The sequence below is a fragment of the Poecilia reticulata genome, linkage group LG16, assembly GCF_000633615.1.
Source record: "Poecilia reticulata strain Guanapo linkage group LG16, Guppy_female_1.0+MT, whole genome shotgun sequence".
NCBI lineage: Eukaryota > Metazoa > Chordata > Actinopteri > Cyprinodontiformes > Poeciliidae > Poecilia > Poecilia reticulata.
The window spans coordinates 25,737,968-25,759,888 of NC_024346.1; the positions used below are offsets into that span (position 1 = coordinate 25,737,968).

Below are 21,921 nucleotides of genomic sequence, written 5' to 3' on the forward strand. Positions count from 1 at the left end.
ACTCACGATACTGACTAATGGGAGCCCTGAGCTTGTTTCTCTGCAACGAGACGGTCCCATCTGGGAGTGATGGGAGACAATAACACCCGAAGTGTTGCTTATATCCACAGCCTGCTTGGTCTCTACGTGGCAAAGCAGCTTGAAGCTTCATTGCCTCATTAGCAGCCGGTCGCTGCATGTTACGCAGAGCGGGAATGTAATGTGGGAGTCACCTACCGGTCCGGGATAAATCCATTCTCCTGTCTCTTCTCTGGGCCTTTTCYCCTTCGCAAAGAAACTTTCCAAAGACATCTGATCTGTTTCTTACTCATTTTGCTGCTTGTGGCCTCAGTGTTGGCGCGCAAGTAACCGAGAGAATCCGGTTAAAGGATTWTCAAAATAAAATATCCTCCAGACTCAAATAAAACATAAAACGGAAATATTTCACTATTTCTTGCGTGGCCCGGTACCAATTGGTCCACGGACCGGGGGTTGGGGACCACTGTTCTACAGTACACAGAGATGAACAATTGTACACATAATTTGATGAAAACAGAATTGAGTGAAAATATTTTTTAAATATACATATTTTAAGTTGATATTTTTTCAGATAAATATATGTATTTTGCAATTTAATTGTATTACAACAAAAATACATATAATGTATTATGTATCACTATGGGACCCTCCTCATAGTACAGGTCCTTCTAAAAAAATTTGCATATTGTAATAAAGTTCATTATTTTCCATAATATAATGATACAAATTAAACTGTCATATATTTTAGATTCATTACACACCAACTGAAATATTTCAGGTATTTTATTGTTTTCATACTGATGATTTTGGCATACAGCTCATGAAAACCCATAATTCTTATCTAAAAGAATTTGCATATTTCATCCGACCAATAAAAGAAAAGTGTTTTAATACCAAAATAGTCAACCTTCAAGTTCAGTTATGCACTCAATACTTGGTCAGGAATCCTTTTGCAGAAATGACTGCTTCAGTGCGGCGTGGCATGGAGGCAATCAGCCTGTGGCACTGCTGAGGTATTATGGAGGCCCAGGATGCTTCGATAGCCTTAAGCTCATCCAGAGTTTTGGGTCTTGCGTCTCTCAACTTTCTCTTCACAATATCCCACAGATTCTCTATGGGATTCAGGTCAGGAGAGTTGGCAAGCCAATTAAGTACAGTAATACCATGGTCAGTGGTCCCATGGTCAATACCATGGACAGTAATACCACTGGTAAATTACTGTCCAGTTACTGAATTACTGAAAAATGAAATCTTCATCTCCATAAAGCTTTTTATCAGATGGAGCATGAAGTGCTCCAAAATCTCCTGATAGCTGCTGCATTGACCCTGCCCTTGGTAAAACACAGTGGACCAACACCAGCAGCTGACATGGCTCCCCTTTATAAGATACATTTTGTAAAATGTACAAAATGTGATAGGATTTTTTGAGATAGGAATTTTGGGTTTTCATGAGCTCTATGCGAAAATCATCAGTATTAAAACAATAAAAGACCTGAAATATTTTAGTTGGTGTGCAATGAATCTAAAATATATGACACTTTAATTTTTATCATTACATTATGGAAAATAATGAACTTGTATCACAATATGCTATTTTTTTGAGAAGGACTTGTATTTGTGAGTTGAAACACATCAGAAAATGTTAGTCATGCTGATAAAAACCCAGTGAAAGAACTCATGTCTCTCCCAATTAAATAAGATTTGTTTAACGTTTTAAACATACAATTAAGAAGTTATTGTGTCTCAGCGAAAAAGCTGTAGAACATAAAAAATGCTTTTCTGAAATAAAAAGTTTTGAATAACATTTGTATTTACATAAAGTTAGTGTTATTTTTTTTTCTGAATTTTCTTTTCAGTAGCCTATAAATATCAAAGATTTTAAGACAGCTTTCGTTTCTTTGACTGATCTTTGAAGTGATCCCATCCCACTATGAGACCATATTTGAAATTTGAACGTCATTCCTAAATATTTCAACAAGCACACTTATTTATAGTAGGCTATTATTTATAGTGGTATAAATGCTCATCTCTACAAAGTTTAGTGTATTTCTGAAGCTGCATGTACATTGAGACAAACAGTAGATGTCTCTCTACTCCGTGTATTTGAGAGCCTTCATTGAGTCGGTACTGTCTACAGATGACCGAATCGCCATTTTGGAAGCGAATCGTTCACAGCACAACCGTCTTGAGCACAGGAACTATGCCGCGGGGCCGGCCTCGCAAACTGAACCTAGATAGAAAGGACGAAACAGGTAACAAGTACCAAAATGCAAGAAATAAATAGCACTTATTATGGGCTATTCAAAAAGCCGGGTATTATTTTGCCAAGTATCTCCGTAGCCTATTTATTAACACTTGAATGTAGTGTATATAGTCCCCGGATATAGTATTGCGTGTGGGCTTTGCTTTGTGCGGCGAAGGAGTGATTGAGGCGGAATGATATTAATAACGTTTCGGTGGCTCTTCTTATTGGCTTCCAGTGTAAATTGGTGTCCGCGAAGAGAGGAGCAAGCTGTGGTACCGCGTAGTGTTAGTTAGAGTTAGCCTTTGTAAAGGTAATATTTGTTTATACCGAGTTCGTTGTTAGCCTAATGTTGCTAACTAGCTCGCTTTGCCACCATTAGCATTACAGTTAGCACGCTAAACTGTTTGCCTTGGTTAGTTTGTTGCTGTGGATCGCCGTGGTGAAGCTTTCCAGGCTCTCATGGATTCAGCTCGTTACAAAAAAGTTGTATTAGCCTCAGTTGTCACAACGTGACAACATAAATGTAGAATTGCATTAGTTTAGTCGTCATTTAAGTGTTATATCTGACGACATGCATTGTTATGATACGTTCGGCTTTTCAATTTAAAGGACACATTAGAGAGGTGATGCAAAATTTAAAGACATAGTCGAATATACATCCCACATTAGTGAATACATTAAGATGGAGTCGCTTTGCTCGACCAGCCTACTGTTAAAAAGTGTCGGAAAGCAGCCAAAGTGGGCGTATTGCACCCGGTTATGAACTGATACCAAGTTGAATGAGATCCACCCAAACAGATGATTTGAATAAAGTGATACGCAATATTTGGAGTGCTGTACGTGCAGTTTTTGTGAGCAAGAACAACTATAGTAATAAACTTCATTCACACTTAGATTAAAAAATATCCATCCTGTACATTCAAAGGAATCTTAATTTTGCCAACATGCTCTGAAAGAAAATATAAACCTTGTTGAGTAGCCTGGCTTGAGTCAGGAACTGAAGATTAGTGATAGCACTGAGTAGTTTTATCTTTAGTCTTGGACCTTATTGTAAAAGATAAGACATCTAAAAGGGTCTGTCATAACAAGCAAATGCTGTAACACCAATAAAGACTTTTCATTTGTTTATTTAGAGGGGTGTTAGAGATGCTGTGTTTGTTAAAATATAATATTTTAACATGCTTTGTCATTTCCAACCATTTTTGGCTGAATCAAAATCATATAAATGTAAATATGCTTAACATTTTTGAGCCCAACTCCATATAGCATGTTAAAAATGTTAGGAAGTGCAATTTGTGGTTTAAAAACAACTCAGTTAAAACGCAACAATAGAAAACATTTTAATACATAAATGAAATAAGATTTTTTAAAACCCCTTGAAATTCTTAAAGAAATGTTTGGAGGCACAAAAAAAAGGCCTTCTTTCAAATATATATGTTTCTGATTGTTTTTAGAGGTGAAAGAGATCTACACAAAAAGGGGTGCCATGTTTTCTATCTTTTTTAGTTTAAGTAAGAGGTCTAGCTGATGCACTTTGTATCATTTTAGAGGTGTGTAGTGAGGAGGAATACATAAATCTAGAGGGAAAAAAACCCATAACTTTCTCTCATTGTCTTTTAACTAAAATTTACCTGACATTGCTGTGTGAAATGCAAGATAAACCTCTAACCTTCTCAAAAATTTAGAGGTTTCATAAATTGGCAGAAGTTTCCACCGAAAAAACCTGAGATGTCCAAGGATGGGCTCCTGAGGCACCCCATACACATCACGTTTATTGAGGATGAATAAAAAGTTTTCCGTGGCCACACTAAAAGATCTGTCCTGGAAATCAGAGTAAAATTAAATGAAAAATGTTCTGGGAATGCCAGCCCAGTTATTGAGATAAATTTGATCACATCCAGTGATACACGCTTGATACTTTTCCCGCAGCAGACACTTGCTGTTTCTGTCCCTGTGCTGAGACTGGTATATTTCCAAGTCATTTCTAGTAAAGAATGTAGTTAATTGCTCAATTAAGACCTTCTCTTCCTCCTTAAAAAGAAAAAGAAGTCTTGAGATGGGCACAAACTTTTCAAAGTAACTAGGGTCAGATCAAAACGATGTTTTTCTCTTTGGTAAAATACACATCTAGTTAATTATTTAACAAGTAATCACACTGTATTTTCCACATAGATTCATGCAAGATGCAAGAGCTTTATGTGTTCTTCAAAAAGCCTCTTGACCTGCCGTTTCTGTTTCTCTTACAGGTTTCAGTGATGGGTCGCGGGAAAAGAAGTGCACCATTTGCTCCCAGACCTTCACCAAAGAGAGCAAGCTACAGAAACATCTCCGTGAACATGAGCTTAACGATAAGGTAAAGCCGCATCTCATGAAGTGTGAGCTTTCAGTTACGGGTCGCTGCATAGGACCGGCCTTACTGTGGGAAAACCACTTGTCGTCTTTACGTTTGCTCTAAATGTGCTGTATGATTATTTTGGTAAATACTCACCATAAATTCTTACTAGAAAATGTATTTATTTCAATTTAGATTTTTACACCGTGACTTTGTAGTTAGCATTTGATCATACATTTGCTTCCTGAAGTACTTATATTCAGTTGCGCCTCCAACGGGGGTTATGATGGGGCCACTCTTGAATAATGTAGGCCACCCCAGAGAATCATGTTGTGGTTGTAGAACGACAGAGTCATCTTCTTCATTTTAAATGTAAAATCTAATAAACAATCCTATAAAATTAAAAATTAATTTGTAGATGAGTTCACACACACTGATTCTAATATTACTTTTTTTAGTTGTGCCCCCACATCCCTTACATGTTTTTATGACCCGCCATTGTTCCTACTCATTAGACTTTTTGCTCTGATGTCACAATGAAACCAATAAACTTTAATGGATTTTAATGGGGTTTTATATTGTAAAATAGAATGGAATAGTCCTTTATTTTTCCCTCTGTGGGAAATTTAAGTGTATCATTTTATGCAAAACACATGTAATAATTGATGAAAGTGCTTAAAAATAAACACTACTATCATAGAAGAGAAGGAAATGCTTACTTTAAAAAAAAATTGTACCATAGTGAATCTGTGAAGGGTATATTTGTATTCAGGCCTTTTGAGTCAACACTTTCTAGAAGCAACTTTCTCTGCAATTACAGCTGCAGTTCTTCTAGGGTTATTTCTTTTCCAGCTTTGCCCATCCATAGACACTGAAATGTGGCCCACAATTCTTTACCACAGCTTTTGTAAAGTCCATCCTGCATTTCTTAACAAACATTATCACTGTACAGCAGGGCAGTATTATATTGGTGGTTCTACATAAGAGAGTTCTGCTCTCACTGCTTATTGAAGATGTCTGTGGGGGAATGACTTTGAACTGAAGTGCTGATAAAACTTTGCGTGAGACTTGCTGTGTATCGATGAAAAGTGTGAGAGTGCTAATATGCCCTCCTTGTGAGCTGTGAGGTATCACAGTGGCCACATAAACAAAGGAAGAGGGGATTGTCGTGTGAAGTATGTGTCAGTAGCTACCTGAGCCACTCTTATGGGCCTGCTATGACTCACTCGGAGGAAGCTATACCATTACGTGCAGAAAAGCAGCATCTGCTCTCTCTATTTTCCAGTACCACTCTGAAATAGAATGGTCAGTATTGTATTTTCATATTGACTTATAATGACAAGTACTATTTTTACAGGACTGTTCTGCTCCACTTGTATTTTCCTGAAACAGGATTTTTGTAACCTAAGGAATCCTTCTGACCTTATGAAGTACACTGTTTAAAGAACCTGTCCTGGACATGTTAGGCGATTTCAACTCTTTGGGAACAAGTCAAAGGGTGTGTTCACCTCCTCTTTTATCGCCAGAATGTTGTACACTCCTTTCACCAGACCGCAGCAAAATACTTCTAATTAGTGTCTTTGTATGGGTCACATACTGTATGTATCAACCATCGTTTATAACACAGTATTTCTGAGGGTTAGGGATAGCAACTGTTCGCGAATAGCTAAATATGTGAGAATCCATATAAACATGCTTATTCAAACACCAAATATATCTTAATATGCAATACTTGCAGTGGAAACTGTCTTACCAGTACCGCAGAAGCTAATGTCTACAGCCTTCCTTACCTCTGCTCTGAGTGGGCCTGCCGTTAATCAGCGCCAGGGAAAATAAATGGCGTTCCTTGATTGGTTGCTTTGCAGATCTTAGCCAACAGCAAGTCAAGGAGTGATGTGCCTAGGTGGTTCAGCTTTCAAAGAGGCATTTTCTTTTGAATATTTAAGGTATGCTCTATGAGAAAGTCCACAAATAGGCAAATTCATTTTTCATGAATAAATAGTGAAAAGTAAACCACAAATAGGCTGGGGGTTTGACATCTTGGCTGTGTTTAGACCAAAATGAGATTGATGCAGATTTGTGGTAGTTGTCCAAAAAGAAACAAAGACAACCTTTCATACACACTTTTTAAATGTTGCTTTGATTTATAAGATTAAACCTCTTCCACCCCTCCCCCCAAAAAATATCATTACACCCTTTGCTAAATCACATGGACCATAAATTAACCACATTTTATTTAGGATTCAGTTGAATGGCCAGAGCTGAGTTGTTGGGAGACTGTGTTGAAAATCCTCCCTTTCGTCTCATCCTTCAGACAGCCGTGCAGGGTCAATCCGGCTCTTCATCTCTTTTAAATCCATAACATATATAGTTTGTTAATAACTTGGCATACCTTGATCCACTCAACCGGCCAGCGGCAACATTTGTCCTGGGGGTAAAAATTTGTCGTGTCGCATTTAGATTTTGATCTTCCTCTTTTCATGAACAGCAACAGCCCTCATTCTCTTCCTGAATGCTTGACATCAAGTCCTGCTCTCAGCGGCTCAGGAAAACCGCTTGATTGTCTGATTATTATTCATGTAAAAGGACAGTAATAAAATCCACTCTCCCGCTTTGCTGCACGTGTACTTAACTGGCTTTTCAAATGGAAGGACTCCATTTCATTTGAATTCTCTCCAGGCTCAAAAGCGGCAGCCTCGCCGTCTGTCCCTCTGACTGAGACGCAGGAGTCAGTTTAACTGACTGGATTTAGAAATGAAGTCAGCCGACCCCACAGACGGAAAGGAAAATTAGTTTTGGTGCCACTTTCACCTCATTTACAATGCTACTGCTGCTCAGTATATCTGAATTTTTAATTTTTAATTTTTTTAGACACATTTACTCCATCTACTCTGTCTCTTCCACCTGTTAAGGCAACATGAACTGATTCAGGAAGGAAAACTGTCGAGTCTGCTATCAGGTTGTGTTATTGCTATCACATTACAACCTCTGCCTCCTCTCCGCAGCCTCACCGCTGCGACCAGTGCCCGCAGACGTTCAACGTGGAGTTCAACCTCACGCTGCACAAGTCCACACACAACACCGCCAACTTCACCTGCCCCGTCTGCAACAAGAAGTTCTCCCGCGTCGCGGGCCTTAAATCCCACGTCATGCTGCACAAGAAAGAGGAGGTGAGCTCGCCTCCTCCGGTTTGCGTTCAACGGCAAACTTTACTGGCTATTGTTTCTGAATCTCGCACCGCGCTCTGTTCTGCTCTGCTCTGCTCTGCTCTGCTCTTTGCAGAACCTCATCTGCTCGGAGTGCGGCGACGAGTTCGTCCTCCAGAGCCAGCTCTCGCTGCACATGGAGGAGCACCGGAAGGAGCTTTCGGGCATTAAGGTGTACACCTGCAAAACCTGCAGCAAGGAGTTCAAGACGTTCGTGCAGCTGAGGGAGCACACAAAGAGTCACGTCAAGATGAGGTAAGTCGGGTTCAAAACTAAAGCGAGTTTAAAACTACAGATGCACCCGTTTGCTTTTTTCACTTCCGATACCAGTACCTGAGGTTTACCGATACGAACCGACGCAGAAAAACAGCTGATTTGACATAAAATGTAATTTTTTTTTTAAAACACAGACTAAATGTAGTGAATTACAGATGTATTTGATGGCTCTGGACCAGTACAGTACATTAGTACACTTAAATACAGCAATAGATTTACAAGCTTGGTCAAACATGTAAAAACTGCACAACTTTAATTTGTTCAGTCAGTGCAAGTAGGAGTATAAAAGCCAATGTAAAATAAATAATAAAGAAACATAAACGAAAAAAAAAATAGGTTGACTACCTTGGTCAAAGATAAACTGTAGCAAATGTTCAAATGGTTCAGAAAGTGCAATTAGGAATTCAAAATATAATGTAAAATGCATAAAAAAGCATGACAGCGCTCAGAGCAAAAAGCATAGAATTAGACTCAATAGATCTTCCCCTTTTGATTGGACAGGTTTTCACTGATACATGATCTAGAATTTGTTTCAGCTTCGGGACCGATACAGATATTAATTTCGGATCGGTGCATCTCTATTTAAAACTCCATTAATTTCAATCTGTCAAGTTTAGTAATACTTGCCAATGTCCCTCTCCTGAGTTCAGATACATTCATTAAATTTAAATATTTCCGAAAACATAACTTATTTTAGTAACTCAACTCACCAAGTGAGACACATTATATAAATTAATTGGTTTTCAAGCCTTTATATAACATCAGCCCAATGAAACATTTTGTAAGTGGGCCCTTGAAAAGTGTTTTATGCGGTTTCAAATGTTCTCTTCAGAAGGTACTTCTAATCTCACAAATGAGACTCACCGTCATTCAAGTTATTGAATATGGCGGCACATTAATGTGTGATTTACTTTGCTCTTTTTAACGTTGGAATAAGCTGTAAACAGTTTATGATGCCATCCTGAGAGCTGGAGGGCACCTGAGCCCATAGATACTTGCAATTCACCTTGAGTTTTGGACATATTACAGCCACAAAAGTTTGTATATCTTATACAAAAATATAAAAAAATGATGGGTAAATAATCTTCCTTGTGACATAGATGTTTGTAGAAAAATATTTCCAAAAGCCTATAAACATTTTCCTGGTGCTTTGAGTGTCTACCTGTTATAGAAATACAATGTAATTATTCCATGGAAAAAATTGGAAAACTTGCCAAAACTTCCATTTAATTCTAAGTTAATAATAGAGTATTAGATGATGAATATCATCTAATACTCTATTAGATGATACAGATGCAGATGTCTTTACTCAGTGGCGCTGATTTTAAATGCACACCACACTTTTCAGATTTTTGCCCTTTTTTTGCCTTTTTTAATGTATATATATATATATATATATATATATATATATATATATCAGTGATGTGCGGTCAGGGGAGACAGGGGAGGCAGTGCCTCACCTGTCATCATTAAAAAATAATATATAATAATAATAAAATAATTTATTTTCACCCTGTGGTTTGTACTATAAAGTACCTATTTTTCATTTAATTTAACCAAATCTGATGTTTTTGGATTTTTTTTTTTTAATCGCTGAATTTTCGCATTTTTCCAATCAAATGCTTGGAAGCGAAGCCGGTGAGGCAGCAGTCCCCACAGGTATGTGTTCTTTTGAAAAGCAATTCTGGGTTGATATTCTCAGAGTCCCCTCACTAACTGGGTCTAAAAAAGTGCCTGATATAGTGCTAATGAATTTAAACCGGCTACCGAGGTACCTCACAAAAAGACAAACTGTATTTTAACCTTTTTTTTTTTAGCTTGGGTTAGCATCTAGCATGTCAAGTCATGTAAATAATTAAATCCAAGCAAAAGATCCTGCTAACCCAATTTTTTTTATATTAGAGCAAACCCCAAATCAGGATTTGCTTTAAATGAACTTAAAATACTGATGACTGATTCAAGGTTATTGTTTTCTTTGTCAGTGATGCGGAAGGTTTTTCAAACTGAATGCCACCGAAAACCGCCTACAAATCTTTGTACTCTTTTCCATCAAAGGGCGCTGTCCTCTAGCTCCAGAAACTACAAGAAAAACATCGATCGCAGCGGGTTCACAAACAGCTGCCATCACTGCGGAAAGGCCTTCAAAAAACCCAGCCAGCTTGTCAGGCACATACGAATACACACGGGTGAGTGAGAAAGCACAGAAACTCAGTAACCTCTGCACTCACACATCTCTGATCATTCATTTTCAGGAAAAAAAAAAGCTGCAGGAAAGTAGGAGTATATTCATTCACCCACACATGGTCTTTCTCTGAAATGATGAGCTTTCAAGTGTGCTTTCTGTATTGAAAGAAGGATTTATTTCACTTTATTACAGTTGAATAAAATGTACTTTATTGATCCCCAAAGGGGAAATTGCTTTTTTTTTTTTTTGACAAGCTTTTCTGTTTAAACTATTAAATATTATCAAATACAAATATAACCATTGGTGACATAAAATTTATAAAAAGAAATATATACATAAGTGTGATGTTATAAGTCATTTAAGTATGACCTAAAAATAAAATCAATAAAATAACATGTATGTACATGGAAATATGTTAATAAATAAATCTATAAATGAGCCCAGAGTAATCTTAGACTTCAAGACACTCTGGGTGTTGTATAATCAACAACAAATTAAGCAGTTTAACTCAATGTTCTGAGCAGTGTAAACTCTTAAAGTGTCTTGGGAGTGTGCATCAGCGAGACAGCTCCTGTGTGCCTCCTTGTTCACCGTGGTAACCGAGAACAATTGCTGGAGGCGGATTTGGAACAACATCTCAGGGATGAAGGGAGAAAACTCTGTGGGGATCTCCACAGACGGCTGCTTTAAAATGCTGCTGTATAAACTCCATCTTGACATCCATGGACTAGTCTGAATGTAACCGGATATCTGGGAAAACATTTTTTACATGTTTTGACTTTTCATACACACAAAAGCTCTGTTTATTATTACTAACAAAATTTTTTTATGAAAACTCTGATCAAATTGAAGATTTGAGAAAGCTCCACATTTGTGTTAGTGTATCAACATTAGAAAACAGATTTTCCCATGCATATGTCTACACGCGTGTTTTGACACAATTCCCAAATGACATAATGTTTCCCAAAAAACATTATGTTTTAGTAGCTTTATATTCTAATACGCTAAACCTACTGACGAAATGAACCTGCTGACGCCATGTTAAATTCCCAACAGGAAGTCTTGATTGTTTTGAAGGATTCTGATTGGCTGACATTGGTTTTATCTCTGCACTACACTGCCCCCCATGGGTTTGGCATGTTTAAAACAACATTTAGTGGCGTATTTGTATGAGTTCATGAAAACTTTATAGTGTGTACTATATTTTTTTTTACACAATGTGGCGGAGATAATGGTTTTCTGAAAGATCTGGCTGCGTGTGTAACAAGGCCCGAGTCTGAAGCGAACGGATTACAAAACCATTCCATATTTTTTTACATCTCAAGGTCAACAAAGTGCTGCCAGAATTCCTTGTGCAGTTTGCTCAGTTCATCTGCTCATGGAGAAACACTCCCAAGCCCTGCTTGCAAATCTCCATCCCTTAACCACAAGTAGCTGCAGCAATGCATTATGGAGTATGTAGTTTGATTGATAAGAGCTAAATTACCTGCTGGCAGGCCATTTATAATATATGGTTAAATCAAAGTTATACACTATTGTTTGTTGGTTCAGAGCAAGTTGAAAGGGTGTGTTAATACACTTTAACCAGCTGCATGTTTTAGAGCGTGGTCCAATCAACCAGGTGTATTTTAGCTTCTGATTTATTGCTTTAATTGAGAACTCCCCCGACATAAGCTCAGCCTTCTGCCGTGTGGGGTGCCGAGACGCTGACACAAATAAGAGATGCGGCAGTTTGTCTTCTTGATTGGAGTCTTTTACGTCCCCATTAATGCAAATCTGGGCAATATCTGACGGAGTAGTCCTGCTCCAGCATCAATGATATTTCTCTCCGACAAAACATCTCAGAGTTGGCCAGCTTTTCTTAACCACGGGTGAAAGACGGCGCAGGTCTTTTCGCTCATCTGCGATGCAAAAAAAGCAGGGCGGGCAGAATTTTTATGCGCTGCTTCAGTTGCTCTAAGGGTCCTTCATCTGTATGAGTTGAGGATGATGCTGCCAGAAGCATGTTGATCGCACATCATCCAGGTGTTAATGGGTTCGGCTCCATAAGCGGCGGCGACTGAAGCTCGGAATCCAAATTAGCCTGTCAGTCGATGAGGTCAGGAGCTGCTTTTGGGATTTCTGCAGAGGCTCAAGCTCTGATTTTTCTCCCATAAAGAGATGCTAGTTTTGCCATCGTTGCTCCTTTTTGCATCAGCTATGATCATGCTGGATGGAAATGATTTACCGTCTGAACAGACTGTCTTCTGATTTTCAGGTGAAAGACCCTACAAGTGCACCCATTGCAACAAGGCTTTCAACCAGAAGGTGGTGCTGCAGACCCACATGGTGAAACACACGGGAGAGAAACCTCACATGTGCATGTTCTGCCCAGCATCCTTCTCCCAGAAGGGCAACCTGCACTCTCACGTTCAGAGGGTTCATTCTGAGGTAACGCCACAGGACCCACTTCCTACACGAAACTGAACATATTCACTTCATCCTTTTTTTTTCATCTGTTTTTGTCATTTAAAAAAAATGTATATACTGGAAAAGGCTACCAATTTGAATCGTCAGGTTGAAGGACACTATCATGCTGTGTACCAATGTTTACGTGGTTTTATTTAGTGCAACAACGTTATAAAAGATGCACCCTGGCTGCTTATCTGAAAATAATTGTTATTATGACTTTTTAGGAAGATCTTCTAACACACAAAGTAAAGCGCCTGCCTTTAGTTCTGCATTATTTTACTTTTAAGTGACTGCAGTGCAACACATTCTCTTTATTGTTAAGTTCAAAGAGTAAAAAGGAAGTTGTGCTTTTTTCTTCTGCATTTTTATTCTTTAATCCAAGCATGACAAAACGCAAGCTACATTTCCCTGAACTTTGTTGATCTGTCAGCTTTTCCTTGGAAAGCGAAGCGGAGGTTAAGAGATCAAAAGAGGCTCTGATGTCAAAGTATATCCTAGACGCCCCTGAAGAGCAAATTCAGCCTGTGAGGATGTTTTCCCCACTTTGTCTGAGCAAAGATTCTCAGAGTTGTTAGTGGTCGATGCCACAATCTGCCTACGTTCAGTTTCATGTCACTGTCAGTGTGAAGCACCACAATGGTCTCCATCTGTCGACCGGAAATAACATATTTTAGCTAAAAGGTAACACAGAGTTTCAGTCTTGTGTGATAGATGTGGAAATTTGAAGTGCTTGTTGCAATTTCCTGCAAATGGATGATTTAGCTTGAATTGAACTGATTCTATTTCCGTGCTATGCTTTTTGCTCTTTAAACTCCTGCTTCATACATTTGAGGAAAAGAGAGAAATTTGAGAAGACAAATTTAAGGGCGCACAGCTTCACAGCAACTTTCAAATTTCACTTTGTGTTTAGGCTTGTAGCTCAGACTAGTGATATCCACGAATATGTCTGATGTTAAGAAATATGTTACAAAACATAAAAAAGAATCACAAGACAAGACATTTAAAAACAGCTTAATAATGTAACATACAAAAAAAATCTAACTCTGACATCAGCACATAAAACAATGGCCACCTACCAGACTTGAGAGATCATATGGTAGTGATTGTAAAATATTTTGCTGCATTAAGGTTATGCTTTTGCACAAGTTTATCTGTCTTGCAGAGACTGGCTGTTAGTGGATTTAACTGCTACTACAGCTAGATCACATCCATCCATCCATCCATATAACCAACAACCCAACCAACTAATCTTTTTTATTTTATTTTTTTTTAACCAACATTATGGACACCTAACAGACAGCATAAAGGCTCATTATTATTCTACACATTCAGTTTTGGTTTTACTTATGAGTTATACTTAAAAGAATAAAAAAAAGACAATATCTTGAGTGTTCTTCAGCCAGGTCAAAAACTGCATTCCTCTCTACAAATACATCAGAACAAATTCAGGACTTATTTTCACCATTACTGCCATGAATGTATTTTTCCCATAGTAGCGGATAATAACAGGCCATGGTGAGTGAATTATTTCAAGACGGCAAAACAGCAGGGCCATTTAAATAACACATGCAATTTCCACAAGAGTGCTTCAGCTCTCTTGTTTCAGAGAGAGTTTTCCGTTTATGATTTGCTGGCCTAATTGATGAAATGGATGCAGGTGTTTTTCTTGCCTTCGTAGCCATATTGAGAGCCCTGGAAACGGTTTCCTGTTTGCATTTGATTAAGTGCTGGTGGTTCTTCCAGGAATGTCGAGGCAGTAATATTTTCACATGTGAAACAAGAGCTCAGAAGCTTTTTCACCAGAACTGCAGGGGCTCCGTCGATAAAGGAATAAGAAATCCATTATGCAGATAATGTGTTTCCTGTTTACTCTTCACCTGAGTCATCCTACCCTCACAGAGGGGCGTGATAGTGCTGTACTTTAACCAGTAATTACATCTGTTACATCTCTATTTAAAGGATTTCTTTACTGGTCTGACAGGATAGTGAAATAAATTAAATCAGGTTTTCCTAAAAAATTTTAGGGCTGAGTTATTGAATTAATTTAGTAATTGATTTTTAGCTGCAGTTGCATCCTCTGGTACAAATGAGCATGCGTACACTGAAGGGAAAGCTATGCTGTTGCATTTTAGGCAATAAAATATTTATTGTGTTATTTCAAAATGGAATTGAAGAATTTATTTGCATTTTCTTATGCATTTCCGTTTACGATTGCCAGAAAAAGCGATACAATAGTTGATTGCTAGCCCTACAAAATTTGGTTAATCACATTTAAAGAGGATCATATTTTGCATCCAGCCCAGTTGGTTTTTAGTTAGCTTCAGTTAGCTTCTTCCTTTAATAAGGGGAAATTATCACTGCTTTTTTGTATTTACTCCCTTATGAGCACCAAAGCTTGACAAAAAGTAAAAATAAATCATAAATATAGTGGGACACCTTCATGGTGTTGTTCGCAGGGCTCATATTATGAGCTTAAAACTATACAGCGGCTAGATCAGTGTTTCTCAACCTTTTTCGGGCCAGCGCCCCCCTAGCCTTTATCCAGGTCCCTCACCGCTCCCCACCAAAAAATTTGTAGGCTACTTTGCACTGACAATTATTTTATTATTAATGTTACTATCATTATTGTAGATGCTTTGAATCGGCGCACCGATTGTGTTTTCCCGTACACTTCAGCGCGCCTTACGCTCCTTCACCTCAAGCGAGCATATGTTTCTACACTCCTTCATGGGGGGGCGCCGATTTATGTTTTCGCATCCACCTGAATAATGTGTAGTTGCGCCCCTGCCCATGGCACTTCAACAATATTATTTTACCTTTTATCTGAAATAGTGTCTGTTTATTCTTGCCATACAGTCCTCTGTATTAATTATTGCTCTAAAGGTCTTGCCATACCACTTTATTCCTCCGTATTTACTTTAGTTTCTTAGTTTATTCTTGCATTTTGTTCTTCATTCATTTCCATTTAGTTTCATTTGATTAATATTATCCTCTGTCGGTTTATTGCTATGTCCACTTTAGTTTCTTTCCTGTTGCTACATTTATATGATCGTTTATTGACCATCAGTAATTTTCACTCATCACCTGCTGCGCCTCCTAATCGTCATGTGTTTCACATCATGTGTTGATTTTTTCACTGTTCAGCGTCGGATTCTCTGTTTTTATGCCATAATTCACATCTAGTTCTTCGCTCCGTTTTGCCCGCTTCTCATGTTTCAGAATTTTGCGCAATGTGCGTGGCGTTTTTTGTTTGTTTGTTTGTTTGTTTTTTTAACTCCCTATGGTGCAGGGCGGTTGGGAAACATATCGATGGGGAAAAGGCAGACCGACATAAACCTTTTAAAACTACGGAAACAATTTCGATATTCTGATTATTGAAATTAAAAATGCTGTGGTACCGTTGTTCCATCAAACCCGTTTCATACAGGACTACTTGCAGCTCCGGTGTTAACGTGAACGCTCTCTATCGTGGAATCACCCATGGAGGTATTTCTTCATTTAAATTGGTTCATTTTTCAGAGGGATACAAAGTGAGGGTATTGTGATTTTAGTAATTATATGTTTATAAGAGCAATTTTCTGTTGTCCTTCCATGGAAGCGGGCAGCTTTCAAACGGAAATAAAACACTTTTTAATATAAATGGCTGCTTTGACATGATCACAGAACTGCCAAAACATATGTAGCCTACATAAATACCAGACAAAGTGAATCACAGCAGCGTCATCAGTCGGTGTAACGCTGAACTGATGCGGAGCGGAGCGGAGCCATGAAGCTACAAACACTGAATAGAAGAAGAGCTGCCATCGATACAGTTGCAGCCAAGCATGATTTAATGTTACATAATACAGTTTTACCAAGTTGCTCAAAGTCTAAACTGGTATTGTTGTGCATTTAAGGTGTAAAGTTTACCTTCGACCAAACGCCCCCCCAAAGGCATCCCAGCGCCCCCCTTTTGTAAAAATGTCCGCCAGCGCCCCCTGCTGTCCTCTCAATGCCCCCTAGGGGGCGGTACAGCCCACGTTAAGAACCGCTAGGCTAGATGAAATTAAGTCTTCTTTTATGGCAAGCTCATCATCCCTCTAGTAATGAAGCAATATATCTGCCTCTCTGTAATGGCCACTCAGTATGTTTCTTATTGAACTATTACAGGGTGAAACCATGAATTTATTTAGCACAATTTTATCTCTCGCTTCTCAGAACAAAGTATTTCTTATGGAACATTTAGTTCATACTTAATCTATTGTTTTCTCTGCACCTGAATTCATTGGATCGCTGAAAATAGAAAAAAAAATGTTTAAGACATTGATAGCTGGTTATGTGACATGTTGCCTTCTTTCTTGCTTTTTCTTTTTTCAACCCTATTTCTGACATCACGGCAACCACCATATGTGACAAATGCTCTTCCTACGCTCAGCCATGCTCGTTAAAAGTATTTGTTTTACATTTTCGCACAGTCTTAACCTAAAGCTGCAAACCTACAATCAAGTCAGTGATAACACCTTATCGAGTGCCTTTGCCCACTCATAGCTTCACACTCCAAACACTCTCCAACATTTTCCTTTTGGTTTCCAGAGTGCAGCCACTTTACTTCAGAAAACTTTCCCGGCTTCTGAGAGCAATCTGTCCGCTCTCACAGATGTTTTCCGTTGCGATCATTGCAAAAAAGCAATCAACCTCTTTTCCAGAGTGGTGTGCTCAACAGTTTTTCCTCCAAAGCCCATCACTTACTCATCATTTTAGGTGTTGATGTCAAGTTTTGAAAAGTGCTTCCATTCAAAAGTAATTTTCTCTGTCTTACTTCAGCAGCGCCCCTTACTTGCTGATTTTGGATTTTACAGCTGGAAGGCAGAGCCTAAACAGCTAAAGACACCAATAAAAACTCTTAGTTTTTTATAATGATTATTTTTTGTTTGTTTTTGCCTGAAGCAAATTTTTTAAAATTCAATTTTGTTTCCCTCCTAGTGTAGATTTAGCGATTGACTGAGCTGTACTATACACTGCTAACAATGCACATGAAAGAATTCTTGGCAAACTAAGAAAACTGAAGCAGATATGTTTGTCCTTGGAGAAATTTAGTCTTCCTTCTCTGTAAACATTAAACCTGACGCATCACAGTTGCTGTAGCTTGGGTACTTCCCTAGAGTATTTCCCTAGAGATGCCATAATGAATGGATTCTCACAGCAGCCTTCATTTTTGAACAGCTGACCAGAAGCTCTCCTCTAACTTCTTTAAAAAAAGGAAACCCCTGGGTGAATACACTGGTTGTGCTGCAAAAGCAAAATAAAAAAAAAGGAATTTAAGATGTATTGTCCTGACAGAATTACCCTTTAGTCAAACGTTGGCTATTGCCAGGGGCTCGAAGATAAAATACCACATAAAAAAAAAAGAAACGCCACAAATTTTGCCCTGCTGATACAAATTTTGGACACTCATGATCCTTGTCTATAAGACCAATAATCTAAGAAGACATGGGAACAGCTTTATGATTGAGCAGCACCTTTAAAACCAACATTTTCTGCTGAAATACATGAAAGGCAATGTTGTATTGCTGACTAGCATGGTTAGCATAGCTAGCACCAGAAGTAAAGCAGTGTCAGTGTGTAAAATCAGAGATGAGAATGTAGGTGTTTGATTTACCTCTGTGTTACGTATCCAGTTGAACAACTTTTGTGTATTCAATTTAGCTTTCCTAATATCTGCTTTAAGTCTTGCTCTCTCTCACTCTCTTGCAATCTAATTAAACCACAGACATATTTCATATTTGCATTATCTTTGCTGCATTATCTGATTAAACTTTTTGCAGTAACAACTTCCATATTGTGTCGTTAGCACATGTTAGGAGTTATATACGGGGCATGCACTGATCAAGAAACAATTGAATTTTCCTTTTTTAAACAGAATGTGCAATTCTGGTGAAGTGCTGATTTCTGTGTTTGCCTGAGGCGCTTAATATTAGTCTTCTTTCAAGATTAGGGTGTGAAAGTGGCAACGTAAAGCTAGCTCAGCTTCAAGGTTTCAAATAATTTCCAGTTCACATTCCATCAATAGACCTAATTTTGTGTCTTTTTAGACTTCAGGTCCCCATTTAGAGCTCCCATAATCATACATTTCCCTTTGAAGTGCGTCGCAATAAGTCACAGAAAGGAATATTTAAAAGCCATTTGCAAGCAGTAACAGCGCGCATGTGTATTCCTTTTATCCCACAGACCAAAGGGGTACCTCTATTCCCATGCATGGACTGCAGCTGTGTATTCAAGAAGCTGGGGAGCCTGAATGCCCACATCAGCAAGATGCACATCTCTGTGATCGAGGTGACGTCCAGCACTTCTGTAAGAGAGCCGTATGAAGAAAACATGAGCAAAAACCTTCTCACACATGCTCAGTGTCTATCGGATAATAAGCACCGGCTGGAGGTCAAAATGTAGAGATACTTGCATTAGTCCAACACATAAGTCTATGTCTTCTCAGAGGGAGCGAGAGGTGAGTTTATTGTAGACTTAGCTATATGGGTCAGTTCCACTATATTTTTAGGAGTAAATGTACATCTTAGGTGAAGGGTTGTCAGAATATTCAGAGCAGCTTTCCTAGACACAACCTTTTGGGACAAAAATAGGCTACATATCAGGGTGCATTCATAGTAGCCTTGTTAATAGAGCGCTAGTTTGTTTGCCTATGAAGTTCAGTTCATTTGGGGAGGTGTGAATGCTCAGTCGAACTCTGACGCTGACCATGCTGGTGTACCTAGAAACCTGGGCCTCTGGTTGAAGTGAACTGTGGTGTGGTTAAAATGTTTATGTTAATGCCAAGCGAACTGGAGACCACTCCAAACGCAGGAAGTGAAACCGAGTCAAACCAAGTCTACCGGACTATCAGGTGTGAATGCACCCTTAGACTTAGACGTACTTTATTGTCATTGTACAAGGACACAACAGTGAAAAACCAGATGTCATTGCTTGACTACTGGACCACACAAAAACCCCCCCACTGAAAATGATTAAATATAAATGTGAATATTTAGTTCTGTAGTGTCTGTTGCTCTGTAGAATGTAACTCTGTAATGTCATTGATTGTGTAAAAACTTTCAATTTGATCTGAGCCCTCTAATGAAATGTGATGCTTGATTTGTCTTCAGTATATATGTCTATCCCATTCATTTTATTCAGTTCACCGCATTCAGGCTACGTATTGACAAATACTTTCATTTTAAAATATTCGGATGGGTGCTAGGAGTAAAAAAAACCATCCAGATTGGGACATCCTTAGTTAAAAAAAAATAAAAAAAATCTAAATTGTGTCTCTTTAAAAAAATGGCCAACTTAATTTGTGTGCTCATATTAATATTCTATTTGAATATTGTGAATAATTTCACGCTGATTATTCAAACTGTTTTTATTTGCAGTTAAATGATGTCAGGTTAGCTACCACAAATTAAATTTGTTTATTTAGATTTAACTACAGCCTGGTGTTTATTTTGTCACCTGTGTTTGCGTGCCAGTGATTCAGACATTGGCATTCTGCTCAGTAATTCCCCGATCCTTGGCTCATTTTATGCTCCTGGGGTTCCCTAATAAAACTTAGTCAGCCATCAAACTCTGGCCTCTCTCGGTCCTTTCGTCACGTTGCTCATTCCTTTTTTCTCTCTCTCTTTTCACTCTTATTCCCCATCTACTTTATCTGACTGCAGGAGACCGAGACAACAGGTCAGACAGTGGGGGGTCCGGGGGGTGGCGAGGGGGTGACAGATGTCATCCAGCAGCTCTTGGAGCTGTCGGAGCAGGTCAGTGGGGAGACGGCTCAACCTCAGGCTCCGGAGCCAACTATTGCCATGGAAACTGCAATCAACCAGGACATCCTGCAGGTGAGTGAATGGCAGCCACACATTTAGGATAACAATTAAGAAATGGAAGGGCCTGGTGTAAAACGTATCATATATTTTATTGTATGCTTTATCATAATAAAGCACATTGAATTATGAGATAATTCAGTGTGCTTTTCTGCAGTGATTGGATGACAGGGTTTCTCACTGTAGGGGAAACTTTAATCATGCAGTGGAGATCGGAAGCACATAATGAATTTCCTGCAGAGAGCTTCATCCGTGGCCGTAGAGTTAATAGAACCCATGCATGACAATGTAATTGGATGCAATTATTGCTGAGCTTTGGATTGGGATCAGGGCTTCATTTTCATGCCTGGATATGTTCCACTTTTGCAAACCATGTCCAAAAACGAATGAAGAGATGATAAGAATTCTCCAATAACATATTGTAGATAATAGCTTTTCCTCTTTGTTTTCTCAGTTTATCTTCTACTTTTTTACTTATGACTGCTTTTTGAGCCGGGTTTGGCGGGGTGGTTGTTCTGTGTTTGCAGCAAGCTTTGGAGAACAGTGGTCTGAGTGTCGTCCAGCCGCAGAGTGACGCCCCATCCGGAGAATCTCAGAATCCGAGCACAGAGGGCACTGCTTCAGAGAGCAAGAAAGCAGAGTTCCCAGACAAATCACTAAGGGAGAAGAGGAGGAGCATTTTTAAGAAGCCTATACAAATGCCAGGTAGGCTGGAGGTGAAGGTGTGGGGGTGAGATGAGATTTATTAAATTGTGAGAGCTACTATCGGAGGTCTTCAAAGCTTTCATAGCCAAGAATTCATCTCATGTATGACATGAAACAGCTGGAAATACACAAGTAGTACGATATTTAGGGTATTCAGTTGTTTTAGTTCTTCCAGGATGTCTGTGGATTTAGCTCCATTAAACTTCACGTCAGTTCTAGCCAGCTTCCTTGTCCGGGATGAATGGCTTGTGGTCTTTTACTAACAAAAAAAAAAACAAAACAAAAAAAAAACGTCCAACCATTAAGGTCTCACACCATTTCATTTTTGCTTACATTTTGTGAAGAAGAACGTTGTGCTCAGTGTCTCCTTCAGATGTTTCCTTCGGTAGGTCTAAGTGCAGCGCCATCACTGGTGAGGAGGTAAACAGGTTTTTCAAAGGGTTTGGCTCATTTCACACAGTGTGAAATTAACCGCAGCAACTGAAAATGTAACAAATGTTGTAAGTTTGGCCCCCAATTGAACTGAAACTACAAGCCTATCAGGTGAGAATGCACCCTTAAGATAGTAGGCAAGTAAAACAGTGAAAGGTGTGGTTGTAACATGACAAGATGTGGAGCAGTTCGTTTAGCATGAATATCTTTGAAGAGCTGATTCAGTT

The 21,921-nt window shown here is 38.7% G+C and overlaps 1 protein-coding gene across 2 annotated transcripts in view; it reads left to right on the top strand.

Annotated features, from left to right (window-relative positions):
• Positions 1-2,180: 2,180 nt before the first annotated feature.
• Positions 2,181-21,921, top strand: part of znf236 (zinc finger protein 236) — a 56,046-nt gene continuing 36,305 nt past the window's right edge. Inside the window, exons 1-9 of one of the 2 annotated variants that reach the window (XM_008431998.2) lie at positions 2,181-2,270; positions 4,510-4,616; positions 7,601-7,765; positions 7,878-8,056; positions 10,133-10,263; positions 12,520-12,692; positions 18,921-19,043; positions 20,399-20,572; positions 21,085-21,262. In XM_008431998.2, coding sequence (XP_008430220.1) covers positions 2,219-2,270; positions 4,510-4,616; positions 7,601-7,765; positions 7,878-8,056; positions 10,133-10,263; positions 12,520-12,692; positions 18,921-19,043; positions 20,399-20,572; positions 21,085-21,262 — 1,282 coding nt within the window. In that variant the 5' untranslated portion in view covers positions 2,181-2,218. The remainder of the gene's footprint in view (positions 2,271-4,509; positions 4,617-7,600; positions 7,766-7,877; positions 8,057-10,132; positions 10,264-12,519; positions 12,693-18,920; positions 19,044-20,398; positions 20,573-21,084; positions 21,263-21,921) is intronic. The other variant, XM_008432000.2, reaches the window with a different exon arrangement.